General features: G+C 50.7%; 1 protein-coding gene across 1 annotated transcript; it reads left to right on the top strand.

Annotated features, from left to right (window-relative positions):
* The first annotated feature begins 49 nt into the window (after nucleotides 1-49).
* Nucleotides 50-15,175, top strand: LOC100076899 (cytosolic non-specific dipeptidase). Its single transcript, XM_029052752.2, has 11 exons — nucleotides 50-109; nucleotides 2,435-2,578; nucleotides 2,761-2,923; nucleotides 4,267-4,355; nucleotides 6,026-6,226; nucleotides 6,747-6,831; nucleotides 7,015-7,175; nucleotides 9,551-9,715; nucleotides 12,183-12,324; nucleotides 13,437-13,584; nucleotides 14,594-15,175. The coding sequence occupies exons 1-11, from the start codon at nucleotides 50-52 to the stop codon at nucleotides 14,661-14,663; spliced, it is 1,428 nt and encodes a 475-aa protein (XP_028908585.1). The 3' UTR covers nucleotides 14,664-15,175.
* The last annotated feature ends 2,028 nt before the right edge of the window (nucleotides 15,176-17,203 follow it).

Genomic DNA, 17,203 nt, shown 5'->3' with positions numbered 1-17,203 from the left:
CCCCGGCGGTGCCCACCTCGGCCCCCCTCTCCACCCCGCCCGGGCGACCATGTCGGCGCTCCAGCCCGTGTTCCTGCACGTGGACGGCCAGCAGGACCGCTACGTCCAGGCAAGGGGGCCGGCGGGGGGCGGGGGGCGGGGTGGGATGGGGGAGGTGAGGGGGGGAGGGGGGCATCGGGGCCGTTGCCCCTGCGGGCCCGTCCACCCCTGGAAAACCGTCGGCGCCGCCGTGGCCAATGTCCGGCAGGGCCTGTCCTCGGTCTCCCGGTCCGTCCGTCCCTCCCTCCCTCCCTCCCCCTCCCTGCCGTCCACCTGACCGTCTGCCTCCCCGTCCGTCCTTCCCCCTCCCCGCCGTCCGCCTGACCATCCGTCTCCCTGTCCACCTGCCCGTCCGTCTCCCTGCCGTCCACCTGCCAGTCCGTCTCCCTGTCCACCTGCCCGTCCCCCTCCCGGCCGTCCACCTGACCGCCCGTCTCCCTGCCCGTCCTTTCCCCTCCCTGCCATCCACCTGACCGTCCCTCTCCCTGTCCTTCCGTCCACCCGACCATCCCTCTCCCTGTCCGACCCTCTAATAATAATAATAATAATGTTGATATTTGTTAAGCGCTTACTATGTGCCGAGCACTGTTCTAAGCGCTGGGGTAGACATAGGGGAATCAGGTTGTCCCACGTGGGGCTCACGGTCTTAATCCCCATTTGACAGATGAGGGGAACTGAGGCACAGAGAAGTTAAGTCACTTGCCCACAGTCACACAGCCGACAAGTGGCAGAGCTGGGATTCGAACTCACGAGCCCTGACTCCAAAGCCCGGGCTCTTTCCACTGAGCCACGCTGCTTCTCTGCCTCTGCCTCCTCTGCCTCTGCCTCCTTGTCCGGCCATCTACAAGCAGCACGGTTCAGTGGAAAGAGGCCGGGCTGGGGAGTGAGAGGTCCTGAGTTCAAATCCCGGCTCCACCGCTAATCAGCTGTGACCTCATCGGTAAAATGGGGATGAAGACTGTGAGCCCCACGTGGGACAACCTCATTCCCTTGTATCTACCCCAGCGCTTAGAACAGTGCTTGGCCCATAGTAAGCGCTTAACAAATACCAACATTATTATCATTATAATTATTCTCCGGGCCTCCAGTGACCTCATCTGCCAAATGGGGATGAAGACGTGAGCCCCACATGGGACAACCTGAGGACCCCGTATCTCCCCCGGCGCTTAGAACAGTGCTCTGCACGTAGTAAGCGCTTAACAAATACCGACATCAATTGATTGATTTCCAGCGGGGTGCGGGGCGCGTTCGCCGGGCGGACTTCCCGCCGGTCACACTTCCCGCCGGTCACTTCGCTTCTCTGGGCCTCAGTGACCTCATCTGGAAAATGGGGGTGAAGACTGTCAGCCCCACGTGGGACAACCTGATCACCTTGTATCCTCCCCAGCGCTTAGATAATAATGCCATCGTTATTATTCGAGAAAAGCGGCGTGGCTCAATGGAAAGAGCCCGGGCTTGGGGGTCAGAGGTCACGGGTTCAGATCCCGGCTCCGCCACATGTCGGCTGTGTGACTTTGGGCAAGTCGCTTCATTTCTCTGTGCCTCAATTACCTCGTCTGTAAAATGGGATGAAGACTGTGAGCCCCAGGTGGGACAACCTCCTCACCTTGTATCCTCCCCAGTGCTCAGAACAGTACTTTGCACATAGTAAGCGCTTAACAAATGCCATCGTTATTCTTATTAGGGATCATTGGTTACCACTTCCTGCTGGTGGGGCGGGGGGGGAGGAGAGCTTGCCTCACCAGCTGTTGGTCAGGATGAAACCCTACCCTTGGGGAACTGCTGAGGAGGAAGGGGTTTCAGATGCAACCCTGCGGGATTATAAATCAAAAGGTCACACTAGGACGGAATATTATATTAATGCCCATCTCCCCCTCTAGACCTTAAGCTCGTTATGGTCAGGGAATGTGTCTGCTAATTCTGTTGTACGCTCCCAAGTGCTTAGTACAGTCCTCTGTTTATAGCATGCGCTTAATTTATACAATCGAGTGATTTGGACTCCTTCAGATTGCTGATACGTTGGCTATTTTTCATGCGTTTATACGTTTTTATCTCATCGCATCACGTTTGCCCTCCTTCCTGGAAAACTTTGGTGGATTTGACATCTGTTTCCTGCTTTAGTGCTTTATGGATTACGCACTTTCTAAACTTTGCTGCAGTCCCCCCTCCCATGGCTCCAGTGTTGGCCCCTCTAGTTCACTTTTCGCTGCCAATAAATGGGATGCACTGGTTTCTAGCCCTTGGCAAAGCGGGTTCCTAACCAGGAGAATACAGCCCGATGGGGGCAGACAGGAAAGACCCCTTCTCCTCTCTCCATTCCCTCTCCCTCCCTTCTCCCTCCCCACTCCCCTGGACGGCTCACAGATAGACTCACTCGCTGTCTCTTGGCGAACAGAGACTCGCGGAATGGGTGGCGATCCAGAGCGTGTCGGCCTGGCCGGAGAAGAGAGGCGAGATCAGACGGATGATGGAGGTGGCTGCCGCCGAAATAGAGCGCCTGGGTGGCACGACCGAGCTGGTGGATAACGGGAAAGAAACGGTATGAGCTTGGACCCCCGGAATCCCAGGATTCCCGCATGTTGGTCAGTGCCACTGTTGCCTTAGGTCCAGCACACTGACAGTTTAATGGTAACATTCACAATAGTTCATGGTAAATCTTTGGCAGGATTAAAAACTGTAGTAGAATAATTTGGAAATCATGGTTTGCTTTTTGGCCTCTAGCTCCCTGATGGCTCCCAGATCCCGCTTCCTCCAATCCTACTTGGCATACTGGGCTCCGATCCCCAAAAGAAAACCGTGTGTGTTTACGGCCACCTGGATGTGCAGCCGGCAGCCCGGGAGGACGGCTGGGACAGCGATCCCTTCACGCTGGAGGAAAGAGATGGTAAGAATCCTGACCATACAGAGGAGTGGGGGTGGGGGAGGGAGAGAAGGAAATAGAGAGAGAGACATACACACCTTTTTTTTTGTTTCCCTTTGGCGGTGAAAAACTATTCCATTTGATATGGCAGCAGAAGAAACCCCTTCCTTCACTGGGAGCAAATTCCAGCCTTTGCCTTCACCTCAGTGTGTCCAGTGTATAAAATGAGGGTAGTCCTGAGACATCCCCTGAGGAATGGGACCCTTACCTGAGATCTGGGCTAGCAGGGCCTGAGCGAGAGTGGCCTCGCGCAGGAGACAAGTGTTTCTGAGACGTCGAGGACGTCTGGAGAATACCCCGGGCACCGGCCTTCGACCACCGGGCTCACTGGCCTGGAGGAGCGCCTGGTGGGGCTGGTGCTGCAGCTTCACTCTCTTGTTTTCAGACCTTCTTTCCCAAGGCCTCGTTACTTTTAAGCCTCCCCCAACTTTCTCTTAGGTTGAGGGGCTGAGCCACTCCCCCATTCCCTGATGTGATCATTCCTTTGTATGCTCTGGGGCGCGCAGCAGGGGCAGTCCCAGACCCCAGTCCCGTGGCAGTGCTCTAACATTGCACTGGGCCTGGGAGAAAGCCACCCCGGAGGCCAGGATCTCGGGCTTCCTACAGTTCTTGGGGTGTTGGGAGGTAGGGCGGGAAGGGCGCCGGTCAGGGGGACATGTTGGAGCCATTTGTCGAGGCTGAGCCTTGGGCCTCATCTTAGACATTTAGGAGGTGGAACCTGCGTGGGGACGTTGCAACGTGTTTTAAGCAAACGGGCCGAGATCGTTAGAAGGACATTTGTGAATTTCCCAGCAGCGTTCTTTCCAAGATGGGCACGTATTATGGAAGAACTGGGTATGCGTGCGAATGTGTATGTGTATGTGGACAGGGAACTTGTCTGCTAACTCTGTTTCACTGTTGTCTCCCAAGGAACACATCTGCTACTTCTGTTGTGTGGACTCTCCCAAACACTCAGTACAGTGCTCTGTACATAGTAAGCACTCAATAAATAGCACCGATGGCTTGAATGATTATATCTCCTTTTCTAGATGACTGTACTGATGGTGAAATCCTTTCTAAGTGTGCATTTGTGGCTGAAAAGATTAATCTCAGATGCCCCAGTCCACCGTGTGTGGACAGAAAGATAGTTCTCTGTTGTACCTGTGGTTTTGGTCTGTGTAGGGCTTGTCTCATAAGATGGCCTCTGGGATCCTGATTGTCGTGACGGTGACTTCCCTCCAGGGGTCAAAGCCCTGCCTCGATGCTGCAGCCCCGCTACTTGGGGAAGCCAGCTGATTCTCCTCAGAATGTGCTGCTGTCTCTTGCAGGAAAGCTGTACGGGAGAGGGTCGACCGATGACAAGGGCCCGGTGCTCGCCTGGCTGAATGCCCTGGAGGCTTTTCAGCAAACCAAGAAGGTAAGTCCCCACCTGCTACCCACCCCTGAAAAATCATTTAAGTTCTCAGAAGGGGAGCAAATAAAGTTTAGATATGTTCCTAACACCTCAACTTTCCCCCTTAACTCGTAAATTGCTGTTTGGGTGAAGTTTAACTGTTTTCATGGTACGGAAGAGTTAGCAAAACTGCAGCAGGCTGCCTGCAAGTAGGACTTGCACCCTGATTAGCTGAAAGAAGCGCCTGACTATTCTAGCGTCCCGATGAAAATAACAGATGAGCCTCGGTCCATTCCATCAGTCAATCATTCACAATCAGTCAGTGGTGTTTGACTGCTTCCAGTCATGAAGAACCTGAGTGGAGGAATGGATTATGATGTTGGTTGTTGGCCTAGTGCCATTTGCTCTCCCTTTACTGCCCTGAGCACAACAAACATATAGGCGGGCAGGGGTGAGGGGTGGCGGGCTGGGGGGAGGGGAAGAGAGAGAGACAGCGCGCGAGCGGGATAGTACTTACAAGCCGATTTTTGGCCAAAGTGACTGCAGCACAATGCTGATGCTATGCTGGAGTGCCAGAGACCTGCCAGGGTATCAGTCGGTCTTATTCATTGAGCGCTTGTTGTGTTCCAAACACTGTCCTAAGCGCTTGGGTAGCTTCCTCCATTGCCATTATATTAGGCAGTAATTTTTAGGATTCCTGCTGAGCCTGTCCACCTCATGGAATGCTCTAGTCAGAAACTGTCATCACGGAATGCACGTTCCCCAGCAGGGGTACCATGGTAAGGTGTGGGTCAGACTGTCGGCGGGGGTGGGGGGCAGATATTAGTAATAATAATCGTGATATCTGCAACACATTTACTGTGTACCAAGGATTGTGGAAAGAGCTGGGGTAGATAAAATAGATCAGACACAGTCCCCATCTCACATGGGGCTCACAGGCTGGGGTGATTTACTTCCCAATTTACAACCGAAGAAACTGAAGCATGAAAAGTTAATGGTCTTGCCCAGGTTTGCACAGCAGGAATTTGTACTCTCCCAAGTACTTAGTCCAGTGCTCTGTCCACAGTGAGGATCAATCGATTGATTGGCGGAACCACCAGCATAGTATGCTGTGTGACCTTAGGTAAACTACTTAACTTCTCTGTTGTGGTTATTGGTTCTCTCTCAATATCTCAGAGGTGTTGTGAGGAGAAATCAGGCAACAGATATGAGCGTATTGCAAAGCAAGCAAACCTCTGTAATGACTTTACCAGAGGTTCCTTTTTGCTACCTTTAAGAAAAATGTGGCTGCCAAAATATTTAAAAATTGCCATCCATCCCACAGCGAAAGCCAAGATTTTGCTGTGATAGAGAGATGAAATCACATCTCTCTGTCCAGGAGAAGGAATCCTAATGAACAATTCTGAGACTGGTGTGTGTTATAACTTTATCCCGTTAAAGGGACCCGGTCATCAGTTCCCCAGAATTTTCTGTGTGAAGGTGAGCGAGTTCTTCTGGTTCTCTGGCACACCAGCCCACTCCATTTCAGGAGTGCAGCGTTTAAATGGGTCTTTGGAATGTGAATGAACCTGCTAGTGGGGCCCTGCCCTTGGGCTTCATTATTGCTTAAATGGGTCTGGAGCAGAGATAACTTGGCAGATTCCTTTATCTCCCTTCCAACCTGTGCAGACATTTTCCTTGTTTCCATTTCTAAGGAAGTTCCTGTCAATGTCAAGTTTTGCCTGGAAGGCATGGAGGAGTCTGGCTCCGAGGGCCTGGATGACTTGATCTTCTCTCGGAAGGACACTTTCTTCAAAGACGTGGATTACGTTTGCATCTCTGACAATTACTGGCTGGGCAAGAAGAAACCCTGCATCACCTATGGGCTCAGAGGGATCTGCTACTTTTTCATTGAGGTTCGGTTTCAAACTTACCCCTCCTCTTCCCTTCCTCCATCTGTGTCCCCCTCCCTCTACCTCTGTCCTTCCCTGGCGCTCTCCCCCTTCCTCCCAGGTAAAGCACCTGGAGTCCCTGCTGGGACAGGGTAGGGGAACCCAGCTTGTTTAGGAAACTATCATGCAACCTTACTGTTCCAGCCTATCTATGTGTGTTAATGTTTATAGCTTTCCAGCTCTGCAGAGATCTTATCAATCATTCAGTGGTATTTTTATCTACAGATTTAGAAGACATGTTTCCTACCCACAAGGAGTGCCTCACTTTTACATATGGGGACCTGAGGCCCAGAGAGGTTAAGTGACTTGCCCCAGGTTGCTCAGAAGACCAGTGTCAGAGCTTGGCCTAGAACCTAGGTCTCCTGACTCCCAGTTTCAAACTCTTTCCACAGAACCACTCTGCCTTCCCCATCTCAGCCTAACATTTTCCCAGTCAAGGCCCCCCGACTAAGCCTCCTCACACCCCAAACTGTTGTCCAAACAGGTGGAATGCAGCGACAAAGACCTTCACTCCGGGGTATACGGTGGCTCGGTGCACGAGGCCATGACAGACCTCATCACTTTGATGGGTAAGCGTGGAGGGAACTCACCGACCTACCCTGAATTCCACTGGCATCATCTCTCCCCGTGCGAACCCGAAGGAACGAGGGTCATTCACTTCCGGGGCCTGCAGCGTGCCCGGTGAGTACGGCATTTTGCGCGCCACACTCCACGGTGACAGGTTCTTTTGGCGGAATGTCTGTCGCTTCCAGGCTGCCTGGTGGATAAGAAGGGGAAGATCCTGATTCCGGGTATCTACAAGGCCGTGGCCCCGGTCACCGAGGAGGAGCTCTCTCTCTACGAGCAGATCGACTTTGACTTGGACGAGTATGCGCGGGACATAGGAGCAAATACCCTCCTGCATGGCTCAAAGGTGATGGTGAAACTCTCTACCTGGAGCTTTGTTTCCGCTCGGTGACTTGTCCATCAGTCCAGAAGTCCTGCCCCGGTGAAGGCAGGTTATCAGTGGGTGCGATGGCTAAAAGCAGAGATCTGCGGAAATACTGACAGAGTGTTGAGAAAATGAGCATTTCCGGTTTCTTTGGAAAAAGGAGCTCTGTTTTGAGGAAGCTAGTCTACGGTGCCTCGCTCTTTAAGGTGCCTGTGAAAGTCAGTGGTAAAACATTTCCTCATAGAGCATATTCCAGCCTGCTGTGCCAGGTTGCTGCTGGAGATGAGGTCTTCTGGGGTCAGACTGGATCATCTCACTGCTTGCTGTAAGATGGCCGTTCCTGCTTGTAAATCGCTCAAGCTGATGAAGGGTGAGCATCAGGAAAGGTTTCAGGGACCGAAGTGTTCAGTTTAAATGTCAGTCCACTAAAACCCCAAATGGTACTTGTCTTAACCAGCTAAATGCTTGGGTTCACGCTTAAAAGAGATAAGGTGCTCATTTTTTGATTACCCTGTTTCCTACTCATTTTAAAGTTCCTTAATTTGCCTTTTAGGCATTTTGTGGGTCAGGTTTGGCCCAGTCAGATAGATGTGGTGGTGCTGAGCCCCCCAGGAAGAAGGGTCTGACCTGCTGCAGGGAAGCCTTTTTGCTCTTTGTTCTGACTCTGAAGGTGGTTGGGACTCGGAAAGTGTCTTAGTGGTTAGAGAGCACGGGCCTGGGAGTCAGAGGAACAAGGTTTTAATCCTGGCTCCCCCACTTGTCGGCTTGTGACCTTGGGCAAGTCACTTCACTTCTCTGGGCCTCAGTTCCCTCATCTGTAAAATGGGGATTAAGACTGTGAGCCCCATGTGGGGCAACCTAATTGTCTTGTATCTACCCCAGTGCTTAGAACAGTGCTTGGCACATAGTAAGCGCTTAAAAAGTGGTATTATTATTAGTACTAGTAGTAGTAGAGAATTTTCCACAGTGTCACTGGGGAAGGAAAGGGATTTAAGGGATTCCTCTTCCCCATCGTTCACCACAGCCTCAGGGCCTCAGTCGATCAGCTGGATTTATAGAGCACTTACTGTGTGCACAGCACTGTTCTAATTGCTTAAGAGAGTATAATGTCACAGTCCGTGTTTCCTGCCCACAGTGAGCTCACAGACTAGATGGGGAGAGAGATGTTAGTGTAAATTATGAATGTGTACATAAGTACTGTGAGACGGGGGTGGGGGGTAAATGAAGGGAGCAAATCAAGGCGAGACAGAAGGGAGTGGGAAAAGAGAAATGAGAGTTTAATCAAGGAACGCCTCTTGGAGAAGATTTATCTTCAATAACTTTAAAGGTAGAGAGGGTAACTGTCTGTTTGGTATGAAGAGGGAGAGCATTCCAGGCAGATGCAGGACGTGGGTGAGAGGTTTGGCGGCAGGATAGATGAGATCTCGGTACAGTGAGTAGGTTGGCATTAGAGGAGTGAAGCGTGCTGGCTGGGTTGTAATAGGAGAGGAGTGAGGTAAAGTGGAAGGGGGTAAGGGGATTGAGTGCTTTAAAGCCAATGGTGAGGAGTTTCTGTTGGATGTGGAGGTGGTTGGGCAACCACTGGAGGTTCTTGAGGAGTGGGGAAACTTGGACTGAAAGTTTTGTAGAGAAATGACCCGGTCAGCAGAGTGAAGTGTGGACTGGAGTCGGGAGAGACGGGAGGCGGGATCGGCAAGGAGGCATATACGGTGGTTGTTGCTGACTGCTTTGGGGGTGATTCCCCTCATTTGAAACGTGCTCACGATCCAAACAGTGGGGGAGGCCAGACTGCGATGCCACCGCGCACTGGGAAAGAAGCGTGGGGTAGGTTGGCATGTGGGCGGTTGTGGCATTAATAGTGGCGGGTCTCCCCCCCGCAACCTCTGTTGGACGCCGGTAGGAACAGCTGCCGTCGGCAGACTCCGCATCAACGGGAGACAGACTCCCAGCTCCGTGCCCTGCCCTGCTCCACTACCGGAGTCCTCAGGGGTCGGACGGAGGGAAAGCAGGTGCTTGCCCAAAGGCGGCGGGGGCCGTTGGAGGGTTTTTACTTTGACCGGGCTGCATCCGGCAGCCCTCGGAGCCTGGACGGGTGACAGAGACCCACCCGTCACCTTGAACGCCCCCACCGATACTTCAGAGCTGGTACTGGGGTCCCGGGTCGGGAATGGGCAGGCTCCCCACCGCCGCTGGGAGCCGGGCCGAGAGCGGAGGAAAGCCCCTGGCTCGGATCCCCCGACTCACTTGGCCCGGACCTTGCCGGTAGGGAGCCGCTCACTGGAATGTTCTCAGCCCCCGACCGAGGGCGCGCACAAGACGCGGGGCACTCCCTCGGAACTGTAACTTTTTCCCCACAGAGAGACATCTTGATGAACAGGTGGAGATTCCCCTCCCTGTCACTTCACGGAATCGAAGGAGCCTTCTCTGGGACTGGAGCGAAAACCGTGATTCCTAGGAAAGTGATTGGCAAATTCTCCATTAGGCTGGTGCCAGACATGACCCCAGAGATGGTCAACTCTCAGGTATGTTCTATTCGATCGTATTTATCGAGCATTTACTGTGCGTCGAGCACTGTACTGAGTGCTTGGAAAGTACATTCCAGCAATAGAGACAATCCCTCCCCTCTACGGGCTTACAGTCTAGAGTCGGGGAGACAGACATCAAAACAAGTAAACAGGCATCAATATAAATAAATGGAATTATAGATATATAACTATATACGTAAGTGCTGCGAGGCGGGGTGGGGGAAAGAACAAAGGGAGCGAGTCGAGGTGATGTGGAAGTGAGGGGGAGCTGAGGAAAAAGGGGCTTAGTCTGGGAAGGCCTCTTGGAGGACTGCATCTTCAGTAGGGCTCTGGTGGATTTGAGAAGGGCGGGCGTTCCAGGCCAGAGGTAGGACGTGGGCCGGGGGTCGGCGGCAAGGTAGGCGAGATCGAGGCCCAGTGAGAAGGTTAGCACCAGAGGAGTGGAGTGTGCAGGCGGAGATGTGGAAGGAGAGAAGGGTGGGGAGGTAAGAAGGGGCAAGGTGATGGAGAGCTTTGAAGCCAATAGTGAGGACTAACCAGTTGTAGCAGTTCCCCATTTCTCTTGCCATCAAACAGAAACGCCTGATAATGGGATTTGAGGCTTTTCGTGAGCCGTCTCTTCCTTACTCTACCTTTGGTTTTGCGCTCTTCTTCCGCGACACCCCAGCTCACACTCTTTGCACTTTCCAAGTTAATCTCCTGGCTATGTCTCACCTTTGCCTCTTCGGTCTCCGTGTTCTCACATGAAATTTTCTGTCCACTCAAATACACCAAGCCGTGTACCTCCTCAAAATACATTTCCTCCAAGAGCTTTCCTTGACTCTTGTCCACATTCTCCCTTGGGCTTGGAACTCCCTCCCACTTCGTATCCGACAAGCCCACCACTCTTCCGCGCGCCCCCCCCCCCCCCCCCAGCTTTCAGAACTCTCCTAAAATCATATTCTCAAAAGGCCATCTCAGACTAAGCCCTTTATTTCTCCTATCCACACTTGATGGGAGCCTCTGCATCAACTATGAACTTGGCTGTGTGCCCCTTAAGTGTTTTGGTACTCACCCCAGCTCCACGACACTTAGGTAAATATTTTATACTTTATTAGTTCCCCTCTCTCTAGTATATTTTAATATCTGTGTCTCCCCCTGTAGACTCTAAGATCTTTGTGGGCAGGGATCATATCTACGAACTCTATTGTAATCGTACTCTTCCAAGAATATAGAACAGTTCTCTGCACCTAGTAAGCGATTGACTGATTGACTGATCTTCATCTCCCTCATCAGATATCCAGTGGTACTGATGTGTGTAGTTTTTAGAGGTATGGTTAATAGAAGCAAAAGAGAAAAATGAAGAGATGGGTTGTTTTCCTTCTTGTTTCCAGTTGTGCATATTATCTGTCTATGTATCGCCCCCGGTAGATGATAGGATCCTCAAGGACAGGGACCTTCTCTACTGGTTCGCGTCCAAGTGCAGAGCAGTGTCCTGCAGCAAACAGCTCCTGAGGACTGTGCCCTGCCCATAGTAATCAGAAAGTGCTGGTTGCTGTTAATAAGGACGGTGGAGGTCTCTCTCTGTCCCTTGCAGCTCTGGGACCACAGCCCCAGCCTCTTTCCCACTCGGCCAGAAAACGTTCAGCCAAGAACAACTTCTATCCACCCCCTCCCGTTTTATCCAGAGAATCGCTCGGCTACTCCCTGAGGCTGAAAATACTGCTACGGCCTTGATGCAAGCACGTAGGACTCATGGCCCCCAGAATGGGTGCGGCCGGCACCCTTGGGCTTCCAGTCCTCTGCAGAGAATCTCCAGGGGCCCAGACCACCCCTGGCCATACCCCCTGCTTCCACACAGATAAGCTCCCGGGCAGCTTGGATTGCTCCATGGTGTTGCTCTGGAAGGAAAATATTGTCCCTGATTTATTGTTGTTGTTTTTTAAGCCAGTGTAATAATAATAATGATAATGTTGGTATTTTTTAAGCGCATACTATGTGCAAAGCACCGTTCTAAGCGCTGGGGTAGATACAGGGTGATCAGGTTGTCCCACGTGGGGTTCACAGTTTTATTCCCCATTTTACAGATGAGGTAACGGAGGCACAGAGAAGTTAAGTGACTTGCCCACAGTCACACAGCCGACAAGTGGCAGAGCCGGGATTGGAACCCATGACCTCTGACTCCCAAGCCCGGGCTCTTTCCACTGAGCCATGCTGCTTCTCTATCACGATTACATGTAATCGTGGAATTGCGCCAGCTTTCAGGTTTCAGCTGGTGAAGTTGTATAAAATTACATTTGTTATAGTTTTGTTTCAATATAGAACATTTTTCTCCCAATAGTTCAACCGAACATGCTTTGCTACAGTTTGCTGCCAGTTGGCCAGTCAGCCCGTAGTGAATGACAGGGTTAGAGCTGCCCAGCAGCCCTGAATGTCTGAGTGCTAAATGTCAGTCACAGATGTTCCCCGTCTTCCTTTGCTCAAGGTTGAAGACTACTTGACAAAGAAGTTTGCTGAGCTGAAGAGTCCCAACAAGTTCCGAGTTAAGTTGGGCCACGGTGGGAAGCCCTGGGTGTCTGACTTCAACCACCCCCACTACATGGCCGGCAGAAGAGCCATGAAAACAGGTGGGAGACTCCATAACAAGCTCTCAGTCCTCTTACAGAATCAAGGGAGACCTCCAGGTCACTGGGGCCAACCCTCTGACTTCAGATCATTTAAGGATCAACTTCCAAGACAAGTAGTCTCTTTAAAGAATACGAATTAACTTTAAAAATGAATTAAACTTTGAGTATGATGATTCTAAGAAAAAATCCAGAGAGGAAGTCCACAGGCCTGCCTCCCTTCACAGCCAGTTCCAGTGTCTTATCCTCCTTAAAGACGGGAATGTATTTCCCTATGTCTTACCACAGGGCTTCATCATTGGTGTGGCTCAGTCCCCTAGAACACCATGCTGTCCTTCCAGGGGTGATGGGACATCTGGTGGGCAGCTATGTCGGATTGTACTGCTGATGTCTACACCTGAGAATCCAGGGGCAGCAACTGGCTGGGAAGCTGTGGTGCTCGTAGGTACTGCGTGTATTTGTGCACTGTGGAGCTGAGTCCCAGCAGCCTTCCAGGAACAATCATTCGCTCATTCAGTCGTATTTATTGAGCGCTTACTGGGTGCAGAGAACTGTACCAAGCGCTTGGAAAGTACAATTCAGAAATAGAGACGATCCCTGCCCACAATGGACTTACAGTCTAGAAGAGGGGAGCAATCGCATGGTGTGTGTGAACATACCCTGCCATGGGGACCCCACCCCTGCCACTGGTTTCTGGTCTTCTTCAACATTGCCACCCTAAACTACCGTAGCCAACAATCCCCTTTTATGACAAAACAATATAACTTACTGAGTTCATCGCCCCGTATCAGACAGAGGCCAGTGCTTAGAGTTCCAGTGGGAAAGACACGTTCCTCTGTGCGTTCCAGGTCTCTTATTTCAAATGGGAAATAATTACACTCACCAGCTACCTGGCTATTAGAGCAGAGGCAGACTTGCCCGTCAGCGGTATATTGGGCCCAATTCTCTGCTGAGTTAATACTCCTCTTGATTGTTTTGGGAAATTCTGATATCAGATTTCCAAGTTTCCTTTTCCAGGTGAAAAAACTAGAAGAATCGAAGGTACTTGATTAAGGAATTTAGGAGAATGGCAGGAGATTGGGTCAATTGTGTGTGCTGTGTTTACTCTTTTCCAGTTTTTGGGGTGGAGCCAGATTTGACGAGGGAAGGAGGAAGTATTCCTGTAACACTCACCTTCCAGGAGGCCACCGGCAAGAACGTCATGTTGCTGCCTGTGGGGTCAGCGGATGATGGGGCTCATTCTCAGAATGAAAAACTCAACAGGTGAGTGGTAGGAGGTCTGGGTGGTCCCAGGTAGCAGAGATTTTCCAGAACATTCCTCCAGAAAAATCATGGCTCTATCCACCCAGAACAACTCTCTCCAGAGTGTTCTTCTAGGAAAAACAAAACAAAAAGAACCCTCCGGTCCTGTCCATTTGGCACGAGTTCCTTGAGAAGATACCTTGCTCTTAGCGCAGAGGTCTGCTAGGAAAACTTCCCCTGTGCTCAGTCAAGTAGAATCAACACATAACTCCCTCCTTCTCCTCCACCTTCTCTTCCACAACAATCTCCTTCATTCATAGGAAATTTTCAACATGTATGAATGAAGACCCACTATTTGAAAGCCTCACCTCCCCACCCGGAACTAAACAGCCTCTTAGTCGAACTGTGGAGTTAGTGGAGCACAGACTTGTCCCACATAAAACTGGCAGGGCTGCGGGGGCTGGTAGTGGTGGTGGGGGCCCTGTTTGACTTGCCAGAGGCCACCAATTTGGGAGCCAGAGGTCCCACCAGACTTGGTCTGAGTGAGGGAGTCTGAGGGGCAGAATTATACACAAACAGGGAGTTCACTCCTCCACTCTCCCATTTATTTTGGATGTTTGTCTCTTTGCTTTGATCTCCAAGTTCTTATTTACAACTCTTTTGGAGAGGACTTCCCTTATCAGAAGGGTGTCTGTCTGGGCTGGCTGTGCAACCAGACAGTTGTTGGGGACAGGCCTCCCAAATCTGCCCAGAAATTCAAAAATATGACACTGTTGCCCTAAAACAGCTGGCCTGGCCTGTGATTGCCCTGCTGTGTTGCTCCTGGCGTTTTCCAGTTCTGGCCTGTCAGGTTTGCAAAGGGCAACTCTGTATTTTTGTGGGCCTTTAATTTTTACTTTTCCTGCACGCTGATTCCAAGAGCTGTGGAGCACATTGTTTTGGGTCCTTGTTGTAGAATGCAGGGAGGGATGACCCCTAGGGCCCACAACTGCCTATCTAATAACTATTTTATTTTTTCACCTTTGTCTAGGACTAACTACATAGAGGGAGTGAAAATGCTAAGTGCCTACCTGTATGAAGTCTCTCAACTAAAAGACTGAGTTGAATACGGATGCTCTGGGGGCAAGATGAATAAAGCAGTCAGCTGAACTTCTTTTCTCCCCCCGCCCCCTTCCTTTCTTCCTCATTTATGAAAGTGGGTAATTTCATTTTCTTTTTGCCTCTTCTTTTAACCCTTTCTCCTTTCCTTCCTCTATATCTCCAATTCTCAGAATTGAACTGTTCTGTCTAGAACATTGAGTTCCACTCTGGTTAGCCTGCAGAGTTGAACAACAAGACATGAGACTTCCAGTCCCACATGGGATTCTCCTTCAGCCCCATTCTCCCTTCTGAGTCAACCCAGCTATCAGGAGCAGGGGTTGGAGCATTTTGGAGCCAGTAAACTGGGCTGGCACCTCTCTTTCTGTGATAACAGGCTGCATCTTATGGGTTCTTCCAACACTGGACGTCTTCCTGGATTCCTATTATGTGCCTCTTGCTCCTCATCCAACCCTAAGCCAACTCCCTTGGATTTTCATATGTCGATGTTGCTAAATAAAAAGCCAGAACTCCATGGTGGTTGCTGCACATTGTTTGGAAGTACAGTGAATGGTTTTTGACCTTGGAAAGTGTTAATGTTCCTCCCAAAAGATCTAAACCCAATAGAAGGCACTGTGAGACTTCAGAGCACTTTGTGGTTTGGGTTTTTTGTGGTTTTTTTTTTAATGGAAAGCATCCAGTGTGAGTGTGACCAATTAGTCTGGCCCCCACAGAAACTGGAAGACCGGAAAACCAAACTGGAAATGGGGGAACTTTTAAAAAACTAGGTTATCTGCAAGCCAGGAGGGTCACATGCCATGCACCCTGGATATTTGGGGAATTGCCTGACATTCCTGTGGGGCCCTTGGCTGGCTAATCTGGAAGGACTGAGAAAGCCCCTGAGAATCAGGCCACCCTTGCCAAGTCAAAAAGAACCATCTTGGAGATGAAACTTTTGGAAGATTTCTCCAATATCTTCCTGGGCATCTCTGTTGAAGGCTGACTGACCACTCTGCAAGCACTTGGAAGAGGGCCCGACTCTGTCTCTGGAATAATAATGATGGTATTTGTTAAGCGCTTACTATGTGCCAAGCACTGTTCTAAGCGCTGGGATAGATACAAGGTAATCAGGTTGTCCCACATGGGGCTCGTAGTCTTAATCCCCATTTTACAGATGAAGTAACTGAGGCACAGAGAAGTTAAATGTCTTGCCCAAAGTCACACAGCTGATAAGTGGCTTGCTTCTGTAGACAAGAAGCAAGGGGCGTGCTCTCTTGAGAACATGATAGGCTTTTGATTCTGCCCACAGGCAATCCAGTGACAAGCTAGACGGTTGGGTCTTGACTCTATCAACCAAATAATAATGTTGGTATTTGTTAAGCGCTTACTATGTGCAGAGCACTGTTCTAAGCGCTGGGGTAGATACAGGGTATCAGCTTGTCCCACGTGAGGCTCACAGTCTTAATCCCCATTTTACAGATGAGGGAACTGAGGCAGAGAGAAGTGAAGCGACTTGCCCAAAATCACACAGCTGACAAGTGTCGGAGCTGGGATTCGAACCCATGACCTCTGACTCCCAAGCCCGTGCTCTTTCCACTGAGCCACGCTGCTTCCCCTAAATAACCGAGCAAAGGTATTTCTTCAGCACCTACTATGTGCTGAGCACTGCTGTAAGCCCTGGGGAGAGTATAAGAAAGGTCAAAGATACCATCCAAAGGAGTGTTTAATGGACTGGATTACGATCTACTGCTGTTGGGCCATGGCATAACTGGATCGAAGATTGTTCCCAAAGGGTAGTCGTGAACGGCTTGGGGTCCAGTTGGGGACCTGGGCGAAGGAGGGTGAGCTGCCAGACGGTGCTTGGTGACAAATGGCCCTCTGCAGGGAAAGCATTGACCCTGCTGTCTGTCCATTTCCCAGACAGGCTCCACTAAAGTTCACCACAATCAGTAGGATTTTTGAGCTTCTACTGTGTGCAGAGCACTTTACTCTGTGTGTAGACACAATCCCTGCCTTTGAGGAATTTGCAATCTTGCAGAAATGCTTAAATAAATTACATATAGGAAGAAGTAAGAGAGTAAATGCTATGTACATAAAGACAATGTTGGGGGAGGGGGGTCGTATGAACCCTTAATAGCTGAAGTGGCAGTAGGGGGGATAGCAACAGGAGATTAGTGATTAAAAGAGGAAGGTCTGGGCGAGGCCAATCGATACGACTGATGTGATTTCAGAAGGAATTTGAAGGTGGGGAGAGCAGAAGCTAAGTGGGAGTGAAGGGACAGGGTGTTCTAGGCAGGAGGAGGGTGTGTGAGCAAGAGGTCAGAGGTGGCAAAGAAAATGAAGCACAGTGAGTAAATTGGTTTAAGAGGAATAGAACCTGCTTGCTGGAGTGGGCTGCCGCCCACCCCATTCTTCAAAGATTTCTCTTCCTATACCACCACCCCATTCTCAGCTGGCTTTTCCCAGACCGTGGTCGCTCTCCACCTTTGATCACCAGGACTGACTCAAACAGCAGAAATTCACAGATTTTGTAGGTTCGACTGGATCATACTGCGGAGGACTA

Source organism: Ornithorhynchus anatinus, chromosome X2, assembly GCF_004115215.2.
Source record: "Ornithorhynchus anatinus isolate Pmale09 chromosome X2, mOrnAna1.pri.v4, whole genome shotgun sequence".
NCBI lineage: Eukaryota > Metazoa > Chordata > Mammalia > Monotremata > Ornithorhynchidae > Ornithorhynchus > Ornithorhynchus anatinus.
This window is presented reverse-complemented; position numbering and strand designations above follow the sequence as displayed.